General features: G+C 37.6%; 1 protein-coding gene across 3 annotated transcripts in view; it reads left to right on the top strand.

Annotated features, from left to right (window-relative positions):
- MUSK (muscle associated receptor tyrosine kinase) overlaps positions 1–14,159 on the top strand; it is an 88,024-nt gene that overhangs the window by 19,216 nt on the left and 54,649 nt on the right. For all 3 annotated transcript variants that reach the window (XM_024757278.1, XM_024757275.1, XM_024757276.1), the window contains exons 3-5: positions 565–716; positions 5,244–5,371; positions 6,704–6,845. In XM_024757278.1, coding sequence (XP_024613046.1) covers positions 565–716; positions 5,244–5,371; positions 6,704–6,845 — 422 coding nt within the window. The remainder of the gene's footprint in view (positions 1–564; positions 717–5,243; positions 5,372–6,703; positions 6,846–14,159) is intronic.

Here is a 14,159-nt window from a genome sequence, read left to right as displayed (position 1 = left end):
TTCATATATACATACACACACACACACACACACACATACACACACATGCTCTTTTTCAGATTCTTTTCCCTTATAGGTTATTACAAGATATTGAATATATTTCCCTGTGCTATACAGCAGGTCCTTGCTGTTTATCTGTTTTATATACAGTAGTGAGTCACTGTTTATCCCTTTCTGCTAGTCGCACTTATGTGTGTGTGTGTGTGTTTTCATTATCTAGCTGCTACTTCCCAGTAAATATGGGGCAGAACTCATATCTTGGGTAATGATATACACTTTCCTAAATAAATGATTTTATGTTTGGTCTCATCAACAGACATCACCTTTTGAAGTTATTTTTGAAGGACTCGACACTGCTCTGATTATTGGAGCCTAGGAAAGATTAGAATATAATGTTAGCTTTCAATTCCCAAATAAGCTTATTCTGTTATTCAGAACTCAATCGAATTTCCTCTTACTTTTAGTCTACTTCCTCCATTGGTAAGCCATCTGTGTGATCATTTAATCATAGCCAAAACATCACAGATGGGGCCCTAACCTGCCATAATGCTCTGCGACCCACAGGCTCTTTGACACCCGGTACAGCATTCGGGAGAACGGTCAGCTCTTCACCATCCTGAGCGTGGAAGACAGCGATGACGGCATTTACTGCTGCATAGCCAACAATGGCGTGGGAGGAGCTGCCGAGAGCTGTGGAGCTCTGCAAGTGAAGATGAGTGAGTAGGAAAGAGAATCATCCATTGATTTCAAAGCTGACTTGGTACATTTTGAAGCAGGTAGTAAATAGAGCCTCCCGCATACCTGTATGTTCAGGCAGCCAGACAAGTTCAAGTTCAAATCACAACCTTGAGACAGTCCCACACCTCTTATTCCTGCCATCAACCACCATCCTACAGGCAAGCCTCATTGTTCTCTACCGTCTCCCATTTTCATGCCTTTATATGTCTCTTTATTTGCGCCACCCTGACATCTTTCACCAGGAGCTTCCCTTTAGAATCTTTACCCCATACCTTCAAAACAGTTTCATGACAACCAAACACCCTTTTAATCTAAAACCTCTTTGCAGACACTTCTTCTAACCTTTTGCCTTGTTTCAAACTTGATTTTCTTGAGCGACTTTTCAAACTTGAGTGACTTTTCTGCTTAAAGGGAGGCTATTTCGTCCCCACTTCATGTCAACAAGGTTAGCATGTACTGATGTTTCACTGTGGCTTTTAAGCCATTATATTTTGTATTCCTGGGCAAAACCTTCCCTCTCATGAGGGCTTTTGCCATTTTGACATTCTCTCTAACTCTATCCATCAAGTCAGCTACTCACTTCTAGGTCCTCTCCCATATTTCTCAAAGATTTTGATTCCAGATTTATTAAATTTCTATCCATTCCTACTCCTGCCATTATCCTAAGCGATTTCAACAGCCATGATTCAGAGCCACTGTCCACTTCATCCTATAGCTCGTTGACCTTCACAAGTCCAGTGATGTTTGCCTTAACTCTTTATCAGTCTACCCAATCTATGACCTTGTCACCCCTAGGAAATGGACTGTATTTCAAATCTTAAACCCCAGTAGGTCACATCCTGAACATGGACATTTGTATTTCCAGCTCTGTCCGATGAGGAACCTAGTTTCCCACACTCATGATTTGCCTCCAAACAGAAGGCACAAACTCCATCTGTCTCCTTCTCAGCTAAGCACAGAGTCTAGCTCTCTCACACCCTTCCTCCCATTCCATACGATCACCATCATGGTCATGTTCTCCTGCCTTAACTCCATTGGTGGGGGGGTCTCTGTTCCATCGACCGCCAATGGGCACTTCATCCAATTCTCTCTTCACTTTGTTCTCTGTCTTACCTAGTGTGGCATCATCTCGCAGCCCTTACCAGCACCCTCAAATCTCATGATCCCCTGTGCTATAGCACCTGCTGCTTGCAAACTCTTAACCTTGTAATGAAGTAACCTTTACTTTCTCCTCTCTGACATCACAGTACTGATGGGAAAAATCACAGAAACATGCATATTGGCACCATACAAAGCACGGTGGAATCCAGTTCCACCCGGAACGTTTATTATGAGTTTTTGTTGTTGATTTTATCATTATTTCTTACATCTTTTATCTTTCAGTTTTATTGTTATTGTTTTGCTGGAGGAAGTGGTTTGTTGCTTCTTTTCAGTGTGAGCACGTGAGATGTATTTTCTGAGTGTTTGTGTGGCTGAAAGTCTTTATTTTGTACTCCAATTGTTTCTCCTCATATTTCCTACATATCTATCTTGATATGCTACTTTTAGGAGATTTATTTGGCTTTTCCTTCTATATCATGAATTTGGTCTTTAGTATGACCATTCTGCTATTCTGACCTTATATTCTGTACTTTGATCTTAAAAACCTGTATTTTTAAATTCTAGGTATTATTTTTTCCCTGACTGCTCCTTTTCTTCATAGCCAGCTTTATATGTATGATGCAACATTCACTCATCTAAGGATACTATTAATGCATTTTTTAAAGCATTTTCTTATTTCACCTGCTTTATTTCTGTTTTCTTCAGGCTAAGTTTTTATTTTATTCTGATTTTCTTTCTTCATGTTCATGGTTGTTCTCACATGTCTGTTAATCTTTTATGTTGGATCACACCTATAAATGCTGTCCGAGATTGACTATAATAGGTAGTCTAGGCTAGTGGGACATCGTGGGGAAGCTGATCTGGGGGTTCTGAGGGTAAAGAGGTTGGGAGGTACCCACAAGCAGGCTTTCTTTCAGCATGTGGGGCAGTAAGAACACCAAGTAAGGAAGTTGGGATGTTCTCTTTTGCTGAAGAATGAAGGTGTGATTCCAAAGACAGAGTACATTTAAGTACTTCACTACTTTGTGGTACTACTTTTCCTTTGAATACTGCTTATATTTTTCTGGCACTAAATGTTCTTGATTTTGGTTCTATCCTAAATCCTCTTTTTTTCTTCTCTCCTCTTCTTTTCTCCACTCTCTCCTTAGGAAAGCTCACCCATTCAGGTGGCTATACACTAGTGTGGCCATCCCAACTGTTAAAATTTTGGAAGGCTTCCACACTGCTTGCTAAAGAGCTGTTTCCTGAGACCCTCGAGGTCCCCACCCCCATCGCTACTCCAACTACCCTCAGACCTCCTTCGGGAGTTCCCTCCCCCAGATTCCTTATGGTCCAACAACTAAGGGTTCAGTCTTGGCGTAGCAGGACACTACCAGCACCCCACTTCAACAAGATGACCAGTTCTGATTAGTCAGTGCTCATGGCTCCACCTGAATCATGCTCCCTTAGGGTGGGGAATCCATGACTCCACGTCAATACTCAGTTCATTCCTAGTTTTCTTTATATTCAATTGCCCGCAAAGGTTCTCCTGACCTCTCACCAACAGATGACAAAGACATCTATTTCATTGAGAAGACAGGAGCTATTTGCTTTAAGCGAAGGTTTTCTGCCTAAGACATTACCTGTGACTCAGGTTTGCCATAGGGATCAGTTCAGGGAGCCCAATGGAAGGAATGAATAATACTCTCTTTGACTATATCACAGATGTATCAACTCGTAAGCTAAGCTTTTGCCAATAGCTGTATGACAACTCAACTCACAATTGAGGTGCCTAGTCATTGTCTAAACATAGGTATTCACTGTCATTGATGAGAATGAGCATTGTATGCTTTAGATCACAGACAAAGTGACAACGTTGATATTTTTCTATAACATGTTTAAAGCCTGTCTTGTATCTTTGCCACACTGCAGGGTCATACCACCTCTAAATGGCAATAAATAGCTAGATTAAAAATCAATAGACAGGGCTTCCCTGGTGGCGCAGTGGTTGAGTGTCCGCCTGCCGATGCGGGGGACACGGGTTCGTGCCCCGGTCCGGGAAGATCCCACATGCCGCGGAGCGGTTGGGCCTGTGAGCCATGGCCGCTGAGCCTGCGCATCCGGAGCCTGTGCTCCACAACGGGAGAGGCCGCAGCGATGAGAGGCCCGCGTACCGCAAAAAAAAAAATCAATAGACCATGCAGTCTTTGCAAATATCACTTATAACCACCACCAAACCATGTCCCTCCAACACACACACACACACACACAATTGAAGTAGAAGGGCAAAAATCCTTATTTCCTGCTCTTCTATGTCCAAGTAACAAATTGATTATGGCACATGACCTGAAAAAAATTAAATGCATCTATTTCTCAGCAGTCTCTCCTGCCAAGACAGTCTTCTGCTTTGTATCTGTAACATAAGATTCCTTAGGAAATAAATGTAGTTTTCATTATTTTATGAATGTTTCAAATAGTAAAATAACTGGCATCCTGAACTTGTCAGTACTTCTATGCAATAGATTTAATAACGTATTCCTCTGAAAGCTCAATGTTGGAGAATAAAAATTAACTGCCATAAACTATTTCTTCTGAAAAAATTAATTTAGGAGTGTTTCACGGAACACTATACAGAAGTTGGCTTTGCAGAGTAGGGTTACTCTGAATTGTATTACAGAATTTCTCTGATTACTAGTAACATTTGATTTATTTTCTAGAGGATAAATGTATCTAATTTTTAATCATCAAACTTAATAGTCAAATTAAGATGGAAACCAAAGGGAAAGTAGGTCATAACTCAGAATTATACAAATAAAACTTATATCAAAACTTTACTTTCATATGTTTTCATGTCTGTTGCTATGAATTATGTAATGTTGAATTGTTATCAGTTTATTTATTTTTATTTATTTTTTTATTTTTTTTGTGGTACACGGGCCTCTCACCATTGTGGCCTCTCCTGCTGTGGAGCAGAGGCTCTGGACACGCAGGCTCAGCGGCCATGGCTCACGGGCCCAGCCGCTCCGCGGCATGTGGGATTCTCCCGGACCGGGGCACGAACCCGTGTCCCCTGCATCGGCAGGCGGACTCTCAACCACTGTGCCACCAGGGAAGCCCCTATCAGTTTATTTTAATCAACTTTTTATTAACTATTTTAAAAGTGCAGAATACTATGATAATTATAAACTCCTAATATGTTTTATGAACTGATTTTTCAAATAAGATAAAACAGAGATAACCTAAATTTTCAAAAATGATTTCTGTTTGATAGCCACTAAAAACATGTCTTAGCATTTGGCGAATTCTGTATTATAATAAGCCTAAGAATATTTTTAATGTATATTTATAATTAAACATAAACTTAGAAACTCTAAGTTTAATAAAGCCATATTGCTTTTTAATTTTTAACCTTCATTTCCCTTTAGAACCTAAAATAACTCGTCCTCCCATAAACGTAAAAATAATAGAAGGATTAAAGGCAGTTCTACCATGTACTACAATGGGCAATCCCAAACCATCAGTGTCGTGGATCAAGGGGGACAGTGCTCTCAGGGTAAGTGATTGTTATGTTAAAACATGTATGTACAACACATTGTCAAATACAACAATCCTTTGCAAACTCAGTCGCACGCTTATAAACTTAGTATAAACTTTTTTCCAGGTACAACATTTAACCAAACTTTAATATTTCTGTTGCCATATATGCAAATTGTAAGGCATTCCAGTTGGGGCTGAGTAGGGGAAAAAAGACATAGGAACCAGTAGTGTTAAGGATGATAAAGGAGGCAAAGCAGAGCAAAGCTACAGTCTTTTTTGTTGGTTGGTATTTGAATCATTTATTTTTCAACATTGAATCTTTGAGACTCATGAGATTTAAAAAATGGAACTAAGCTCCAAGCTTTAGACCTGACAAATCGTTTCTGGGAGGAGAGAGAGAAATAAGGTTTGGAAGAAAAGGAATGAGAACATTCTGGAGTGAAGTTAGAGCATCAAGACTGGTGAACAAACCACCTTGACAACAACCTCAATCACATACAGTAGTCAAACTTGAAATGCAGTATTCACACGCTTATTTTGTACTGCTTTGTATCTTATACCTACATTTATTGATAAATTACTATATTGCATTACCATCGTCTCTTTCCATCCTTGTATAACCTACCAACTGTGAACTCAGTGAGGTCAAAGACATTATGTTTTTCATATTACTGTACTCAGAGTATTCCATGGGGAATACATAGGTGTTGATACATGTCAATTAATTGAAATAAAACATAATATCAATTAGCTTTGTTTTATTTAAAATAAAACAAATAATTTTCACTTTTTATGGTAATCTATATAATTCTCTGGCTTTCCTTTTGTTATATTTTCTACAATAAAAGCAGGGGGTGGCTCTATATGAATTTAGAGTTCCCAGAGAGAAGATAGATGTAACATTTTAACTATAAAGACCAATTTTTGTATTCTCTGTAGAATTTTTGAACTTTTCAAAGGACATATATTCCCCTAAGGATACCATATAGGCAGTAGGCATGGCTGTTAAAAGCAATGCTTTTAATCAAACAGACCTGGATGTGACTTTTTTAGATACCAAAGAAACTCCCAAAATAAGGCTTGTTGATGTAGGACATCCAATAAGCCTTGGGGTCCTCATATAATGAAAGAAAATAAAAATAACTATATCTTATGGCATTGTTATTAAAATTAATTTTGGTAATCTTATACTATCTCATTTATTATTGTATGTTACCCATAATAAATGCCAAATAAATGTTAAAATAATATTTTTGATAAGAATGATAGTGACGACTAGATGAAATATAGCAAATGTGTCCTTGACAGACCTATGGCCATTTTTAATTCATGTCCCTGTCCCTGGCAGGAAAACTCCCGCACTGCGGTTCTTGAATCCGGGAGTTTAAGGATTCATAATGTGCAAAAGGAAGATGCAGGACATTATCGATGTGTGGCAAAAAACAGCCTCGGGACAGCATATTCCAAGTTGGCGAAGCTGGAAGTTGAGGGTAAGGAGCTGCGTTCCTTCCCATTACAGTGCTAGCGGAGGGCCTCACGCTCTACTGTGAAGCATTTCAGCTTGCAAAACAGAGAGGCAGTAGATAGTTCATTTCCCTCATTTATTCCAGATATTAGACCATTAGGTCAACACTCAAAAATTTGAAACGAGAAAAAAAACGTTCCTTTGTATAACAGGTCATATTCCACCTATAGACCATCAATTAACCAAAACCGACTAAAGCCACTATAATACTAAAACAATAGGATATCATTTCAGAACGTCTTCGTGGCTTGGACAATTCTCCCTTGTTTATAAATTTGAAGATATTCATTTTATCTTTTTTCAGCATAAAAGACGTGTCTCAAAAATGTATCAAAAAGAAAAGAAAAAAAGTAACTTCTTTCCAATTGTATTGTCACAAAGAGTTGAGAAAAATATAATACTGGCTCAAAATGTATAACCCCCAATGGTCCTACTTCTATGAGTTACATTGTCAAAATATTTTCCGTTTTTTAAAGTGTTCCTTTAAAGTCAATTAATCCAACAACTGGTTGTGAAATATCTTCACTGAGAAATCAGAATCCAGGTCGAGCTAGGGATTCTATCCATTTGGTCCTCGGCTCCTTCTCGACCTAAAATAATAACATATTTTGCTTAAAAATAGAAACTACCAGCATGCCTATACGAGGTGAGTAAACTGAGTACAAAACTCTTCCCAGCTCCTCCTGTTACAGGCCTTAGAATTAACCTCTCTGGCTCTCAGTTTTCTTATCTGCAAAGTGGGGTTTGTTGTGAGTATTCAATGAGATAAGTTACTGGTAGTATTTAGCAGAGTGTCTGACGCTTTGTAAAACTCAGTAAATGTTGACTATAAGAGTTATCACTTCCTTTTCTGTTATCTGATTGATAAAGTGATTATCACACACTGGCACAAATTATAGTTCAGCCGGGGAAGACTTCACAGCTTCCCCATAGCTTACTTTGATGTCACCCTTCTCTTAGGCCAAAATCGAGCCTTTCCTACATTTCTTCCTTCTCGATCATACAGTTTTCTATTAGCTCCTTTAAGATTATCTTTATTTCCTAGATAGACCTTCTTCTCACAGCTTTAATGATCTCATTTCAATTAACTGTTCATGGAAAGGAATGAGGTTGGAGGGAATAGTGGTTGTCAGATGTGAAAAGAATATATTTTTCGCACAGCTGCTAGAATTTAATATCTTTTAAAGTATCGGTGCTATTTCAAGCTCAGAATGCAACAACCACCTGATGTAACTTATTGAGTGAAAATTAAATAAACATACAAACACACTCAGTCCCACTTTCAGACACAGTGAATGCCTAGATCCAGTGTTTCCTTGAACTATAATTGGAGGGATACAGAACCAATGTTATCCATTTGTGTACAATATCATAAATATTTCCCTCTTCGAGGTATGAAATGTGAGCCCACTGAATTATAACATCAAATACTGATTGTTTAGGTTACTGTCTTCAAAGATATTGAAACCATTTGGTTTAGCTTTGGCCTAGAGAAAATTATCACAGATCTCATTAGTTGGAGTTCAATTACACAGTTTGGTCTTGCCTTGCCATTTAGTTTTGTATCATGCCTATCAGTAAAACTGAACACTCTCCTTTCTTCCAAACACTGAAACGATCATGTACATTGTGTTAGTAATTAATATATGCTAGAGATTTTATTAAACTTGCTAGTACTGAGAGCTCATAATATCATTTAAAGTTACTCTACCAGTAGGTAAGATGCTCATTTTAGCACACATATCTATTTCTACTCCATTCTAATCCTTATTAGTCAATAGACACGAAAATATGTGACATGCTTAGCACAGCTGCTGGTATATAATATGCATTTAGTAAATGGTATCAACTATAATTATTACTATTAGAAGATAAATTTTGCAGAAAATCTCCTTTGGCTATTGAAGCTCTGAAAAATTGGCTTCCACCTAAAGAAATAGTGGAGGCATGTCCACAAGATATAATGCAAACATGACCTATTTTAAAGGAAGGGCCAATTCAACCAACAACTCAGAGCAGGTGAAAAAGCAACTAAAAAGTCACTGGAAGAATCCCAATGTGCCTTCAAATGCCTGCTGTCTTGGCAATGGTGAGGGCTAAAGATGAAGCTGGCCATGGTCAGTTAGGACAGATGCACATTTGCTATGTATTATATCGTTAACTCTGCAAATTAGTTTGAGCAAATCAGAATGAGAGCCCTGTAAGTGCTAGTTGATGTGGGGCTACATTGAGGGCAAATAGGTATGTCAGGGAAAGATATGGTTTGTCTGCCATTGTGAGCTTCTAATGAGGTTAAGCATGCCAGGTTATGGATTTAGTACAGTGTGTTTGCTAAATCCTAGCAGCCATAACAAACATGAAAGAAACACCCTTGGACACAGAAGTAAAGCTAGCTCCCTTTCTAGATTGTCATCCTCAGGCCGCCGGGTCTCTGGAATGGCAATGTAAAGATATTCTACCCTGACGCCTTGCCTTAAAAGATTCAAACAGTGGCATGCAAAATTAGTGATGGAACCGTCTAACTCAACCATGACCAAACATGGATGTTTTTTGAAAAGGATGAGCAACGGGACGGCTAACATTTTAAAATCCTAAATGCTTTACACGTATTATTTTATTTTAATTTTCACTAACAGTCACTGGGGAACGGCCTATAATTGTACCATTTTAGGAAACTGAGGAACACAGAGGATAACTAATTCACTCAAGGCTGCACAGATAGAGGCACCTAAGAAATGGGGTAACACTGAATACTGTCTGTTCTATTAAAAAACGAGAGAATCATGTGTGACATCGTCAAGAGTGATGTCAGAATGGGGATGGGGAAGAAGCCAGAATTCTGTGAATGAAGGAGAACAGGAACTGAAAAAAAGAGAGACAGTGTATGCGGACAATTTTTTTCGATAAATTTGGCAGAGAAAAGGGATGAGTCCAAAAAGTTAGCAGTAGTTGGAGGCATCTTTGGCACATAGGAAGCGTGGTTTTGCACGATTTCTCTTTTTAAAAGATTGAAACGTTTAAGAAAACACATGGACAGTGTTAAAATATTAACGAGAAGGAACCCAGAGAGAAGGAAAATTTGAATATACAGGAGAGAGGTGGAAGGTTCAAAGGACTGTGGTGCTTGGGAAGGCAAAAGAGATGTATTCAGCGATAAACTTTATATAGGGGGTGACCGCATGTCCCAGTTTGCCCAGGACAGTTCTGGTTTACACCTGTTGTCCTGGAATAATTATTAATAGAGTCCTTCTTTTACTTTCAAAAATATCCCAGCTTCAGTGGTCAATTATATGATTACTCAGACAGGAAGAAGAAACTTCCTTCCTCGTAATAGGAAGAAGGAGAAAAGAGGTGTATGCCAGTGTAAATGAGTTCATAAGTTGGGCAGATGGAATTTGAGAAAGCTCTGTTCCGATGGGCTCTATTTCCTCCCGGAAGTAGGAAGGAAGGTTATCTTCTGAAAATACTTCTGTAAAGGGGGGCAGCGGGATGAGGAGAGCGGAAAGGTTTTAAAATAGCTGTGGGGAATGGAGGAGATGACTCACAGGGAAACTAGGCTTGCTGGGGAACGTTCAGATTTTAGCAGAGAACAGGACTATGAATACAGAGTGGCATCAATTTTCTTCATTGCAGGTTTTCCTGCAGGCTTGCTCAGCAGTACAGGTGTAAGTTGGAATAAGTAGAAAGCCAAATCCAAAGGCCAGATGTAAGCACTGGAGTTTTGCCAGGAAAGAAAAGAGGGCAAAGGATTTGTGAATATTGGAAGAGAATGCTGGAAATGATGACTCATGGAATCTTTAGGTACTAAATACACAAACCCGGGGTTACACACTTAGAACTCCAGCAAACAAGGCCAACAAGATAATATGAAAATCTTCCTACCACAAACAGCCAGAAATGCCGGGTTAGTTGTACAACTCATACGGAAAAAATGGAAATATTCAGAAGTCAGGAATGAATAGGAATTGGAAAAGCAGAGCAGTGAGATCATGAGCTGGTTGGGCACTGTCCTTCACATAATGAGACAAGTGCCCACTTCTATAATGTAGAAGATTGGTTTTAAGGCTCTTAAAGGGAAAAAGTCAAGGTCTTGGGTCCCTGTGAAGTGGAAGTTAGCGCTGATACCCTCGTATAAAGCTGAGAACCACTGAAGTGAAAAGATAGGCCAGAAAAATGCTACCCGTTGGCATAGAAAGACAACACAGAGGCTTGTCTTTCTCTTCATAAGAATAGCCAATATTCATTCTTCATAAGAATGAATAGCCAACACTCAGGACTGTATCTCAATTAGATTTAATTCATGCTGCCAGCACAGCCAGTCGGGGAATCCCCAGTTGGAGAAATTAACATAAAAGTTAGTCCCAGGTCTTCCAAAAAAGACATAGAGATGGCCAATAGGCACATGAAAAGGTGCTCAGTATTGCTAATTAATAGAGAAATGCAAATCAAAACCAAAATGAGGTATCACTTCATACTGGTCAGGATGTCTATTATCAGAAAGTCTACAAATAATAAATTAGAGAGGGCGTGGAGAAAAGGGAGCCCTCCTACACTGTTGGTGGGAATGTAAATTGATACAGCCACTATGGAAGACAGTATGAAGGTTCCTTTAAAAACTAAAAATAGAGCTATCATATGATCCAGCAATCCCATTCCTGGGCATATATCCAGAAAAAATGAAAACTCTAATTCAAAAAGATGCATGCATCCCAATGCAGCACTATTTACAATAGCCAAGACATGGAAACAACCCAAGTGCCCATAAACAAATGACTGGCTTAAGGAGATGTGGTATATATAAAACGGAACAGTACCTGGCTATAAAAAAAAGTGAAATATTGTCATTTGCAGCAACATGCATGGGCCTAGATGATATTATACTTAGTGAAGTAAATCATTCAGAGAAAGACAAATATGTGGAAAGACATATGTGGAATCTAAAAAATAATACAAATCAATCTACATACACAACAGAAACAGATTCGCAGACACAGAAAACAAACTTATGGTTACCAAAAAGGAGAGGGAGAGAGGGAGGGACAAATTAGGAATATGGGATTAACAGATACAAAAAAATACATAAAATAGATAAGCAACAAGGATTCACTGTATAGCACAATGAATTATATCCAATATCTTGTAATAACCTGTAATGAAATATAATCTGAAAAAAAAGCTGAATCACTTTGCTGTACACCTGAAACTAATACAATATTTTAAATAAACCATACTTTAAAAGAAAAAAATTTTTTAATTAGTCCCTGGTCAAAAATTTAACAACAAAAAAGCTGAAAAAAGAAACACCTTACACAGGTTACATAGGGTTTTCATAGGTAAAGTCACACTGAGGATGAGTTCACAATACAAAATTATCGCATCCACAGGAAACAACCCGCCTTAAGTGAGAATTAGCTGACACAACATACAAAGTGATTTAACCCCCAGGAAATTCGATTAACAGCACAATATAATAGATACTCTAAAATAAATACGTTTAAACTAAAGACACAAAAGGAGGAATAACAAAAAAGTAAAATACATTAGGAAGAAGAAAGACAGTTCCGATAAAGAATTAAATATAATTTTAACAAATGAAAAAGATAAGGGTTAAAATTAAAATTCGGTGGTGGAATAATGGTATATTAGAGATAAAGAGATAATTCACACATTAGAAGTCAGCTCTTCAGAATTAAGAATTCAGTGCAGAGAGATGGGAAAGATGAAATTGAATTTAAGAAATAATTAAGGATATAAATTATAGAAAGAGAGAATAGAGAAACATAAGAGAAGCTATACTCAAAAGCATGATGCCTGAGAACTTGCCAAAATTGATGAAAACTTAAATCTTCAAGTACGAGATGTACACCAAGTCCCAATAGTAAAAATAAAGAGCAGATATAGAAATATTTGCACACCCAGACACATTATAATGAACCAAACACATAATGAACCAAAGACAAAAAGGTGATGTTAATTATTAAAGGAAAGACAGATTACTTACAAAGAACATCAATTAGAATAACAACAATAGACAGGGTGTGGGAAACCAGCACTTGCAATTATTCTTATAATTTGGTGTAGCCTAGTGGATATGTTTTTTGGTTTTTGTTTTTAATAACCATCAAACTTTAAAATGTGTATAGATTTGTCTCAATAATTTAACTTCTAAAAATGTATCTAAGGGAATTCTTTACAGAAGTATATACTCAAGATTATCACAAAGTTGTTTATAATAGTAAAGTTTTTACAATAATTTAAATTTGCATCAATAGGAGACTGACATAATATGTGATGAAATTCCGTGTGACCATTAGAAAGGATGAGATCAATCTATATGTATTAATTTCTAAGACTTTCCACCATATACGTGACTTGGGTCTGTTTCCTGTCTCCGAATCTCGTTTTCCTCATCTCTAAAACAGGGGTAAAAATAGGACCTACCTCTTAGGTTTTTGCAATGATTACATGAATTAATACTGGCACACAGTAAGCACGATATATTTGCTGTTTTTATTAGTAGTAATTTAATTAATACTTACATAGTTCTTACCATGTGCAAGGCAATATCCTATTTCTTTAGAAATATTAACCCATTAGAAATATTAATGTGTTCATAAGTGAAAAAGTAAGTTAAAGTACAGTATGTTATATATTATACACTGGAGTATAAACACCAAATTGTTAATAGTCATCATCTCTGCATATAGAATTACATGGGGGGGTTGGTAACCTTCCATCATATACTTTATATAGCTTTATACTTTCTGAACTTTTATAAAGAGACCTTTATAATGAAGAAGAATTAATGCTTGTATTTATGCTTTGGAAAAAATGACTTCTTCCAAATATTATACTATTTTAATCAAGTGACATCAACCTTTCTGTTCATTGGTTTTACATATTATTTCTGTAGCTCTGTTGCTCCTTTCTGCTCTAGAACAAACTCAGGGATGGGAAAAGTTTTGTCAAAGGCAATCGATCCCTATGTTGATTAGATATTCACAACTCTTGCCTATTGGCTGAAGAATGTTCAGGGTGGGATCATAATAAACAGAACACAGAAGCTGCCATTTCCTTAGGGAGGGAATTAACCCGTAAAGACAGTAAGTTGAGGAAGTAAGGGAGCCACTTAGATGGAGTGGGAAGTGAAAAGGTTCAGAGAGTGGCGGCTACTGGTGAATTCTCTCCTCGTTTGACTCTTCTTTCTTGATTATGGGCAGAAACCTGGAATTTATGACTCTGTAGTAGCTTGGAGGATCCAAACTAAAATTCCATACGG

Source organism: Neophocaena asiaeorientalis, unplaced genomic scaffold (assembly GCF_003031525.2).
Source record: "Neophocaena asiaeorientalis asiaeorientalis breed wild unplaced genomic scaffold, Neophocaena_asiaeorientalis_V1.1 scaffold432, whole genome shotgun sequence".
In the NCBI taxonomy this organism is placed as follows: domain Eukaryota; kingdom Metazoa; phylum Chordata; class Mammalia; order Artiodactyla; family Phocoenidae; genus Neophocaena; species Neophocaena asiaeorientalis.
Note: the sequence above shows the minus strand (reverse complement) of the source record. Positions and strands in the feature narration are given on the sequence as shown.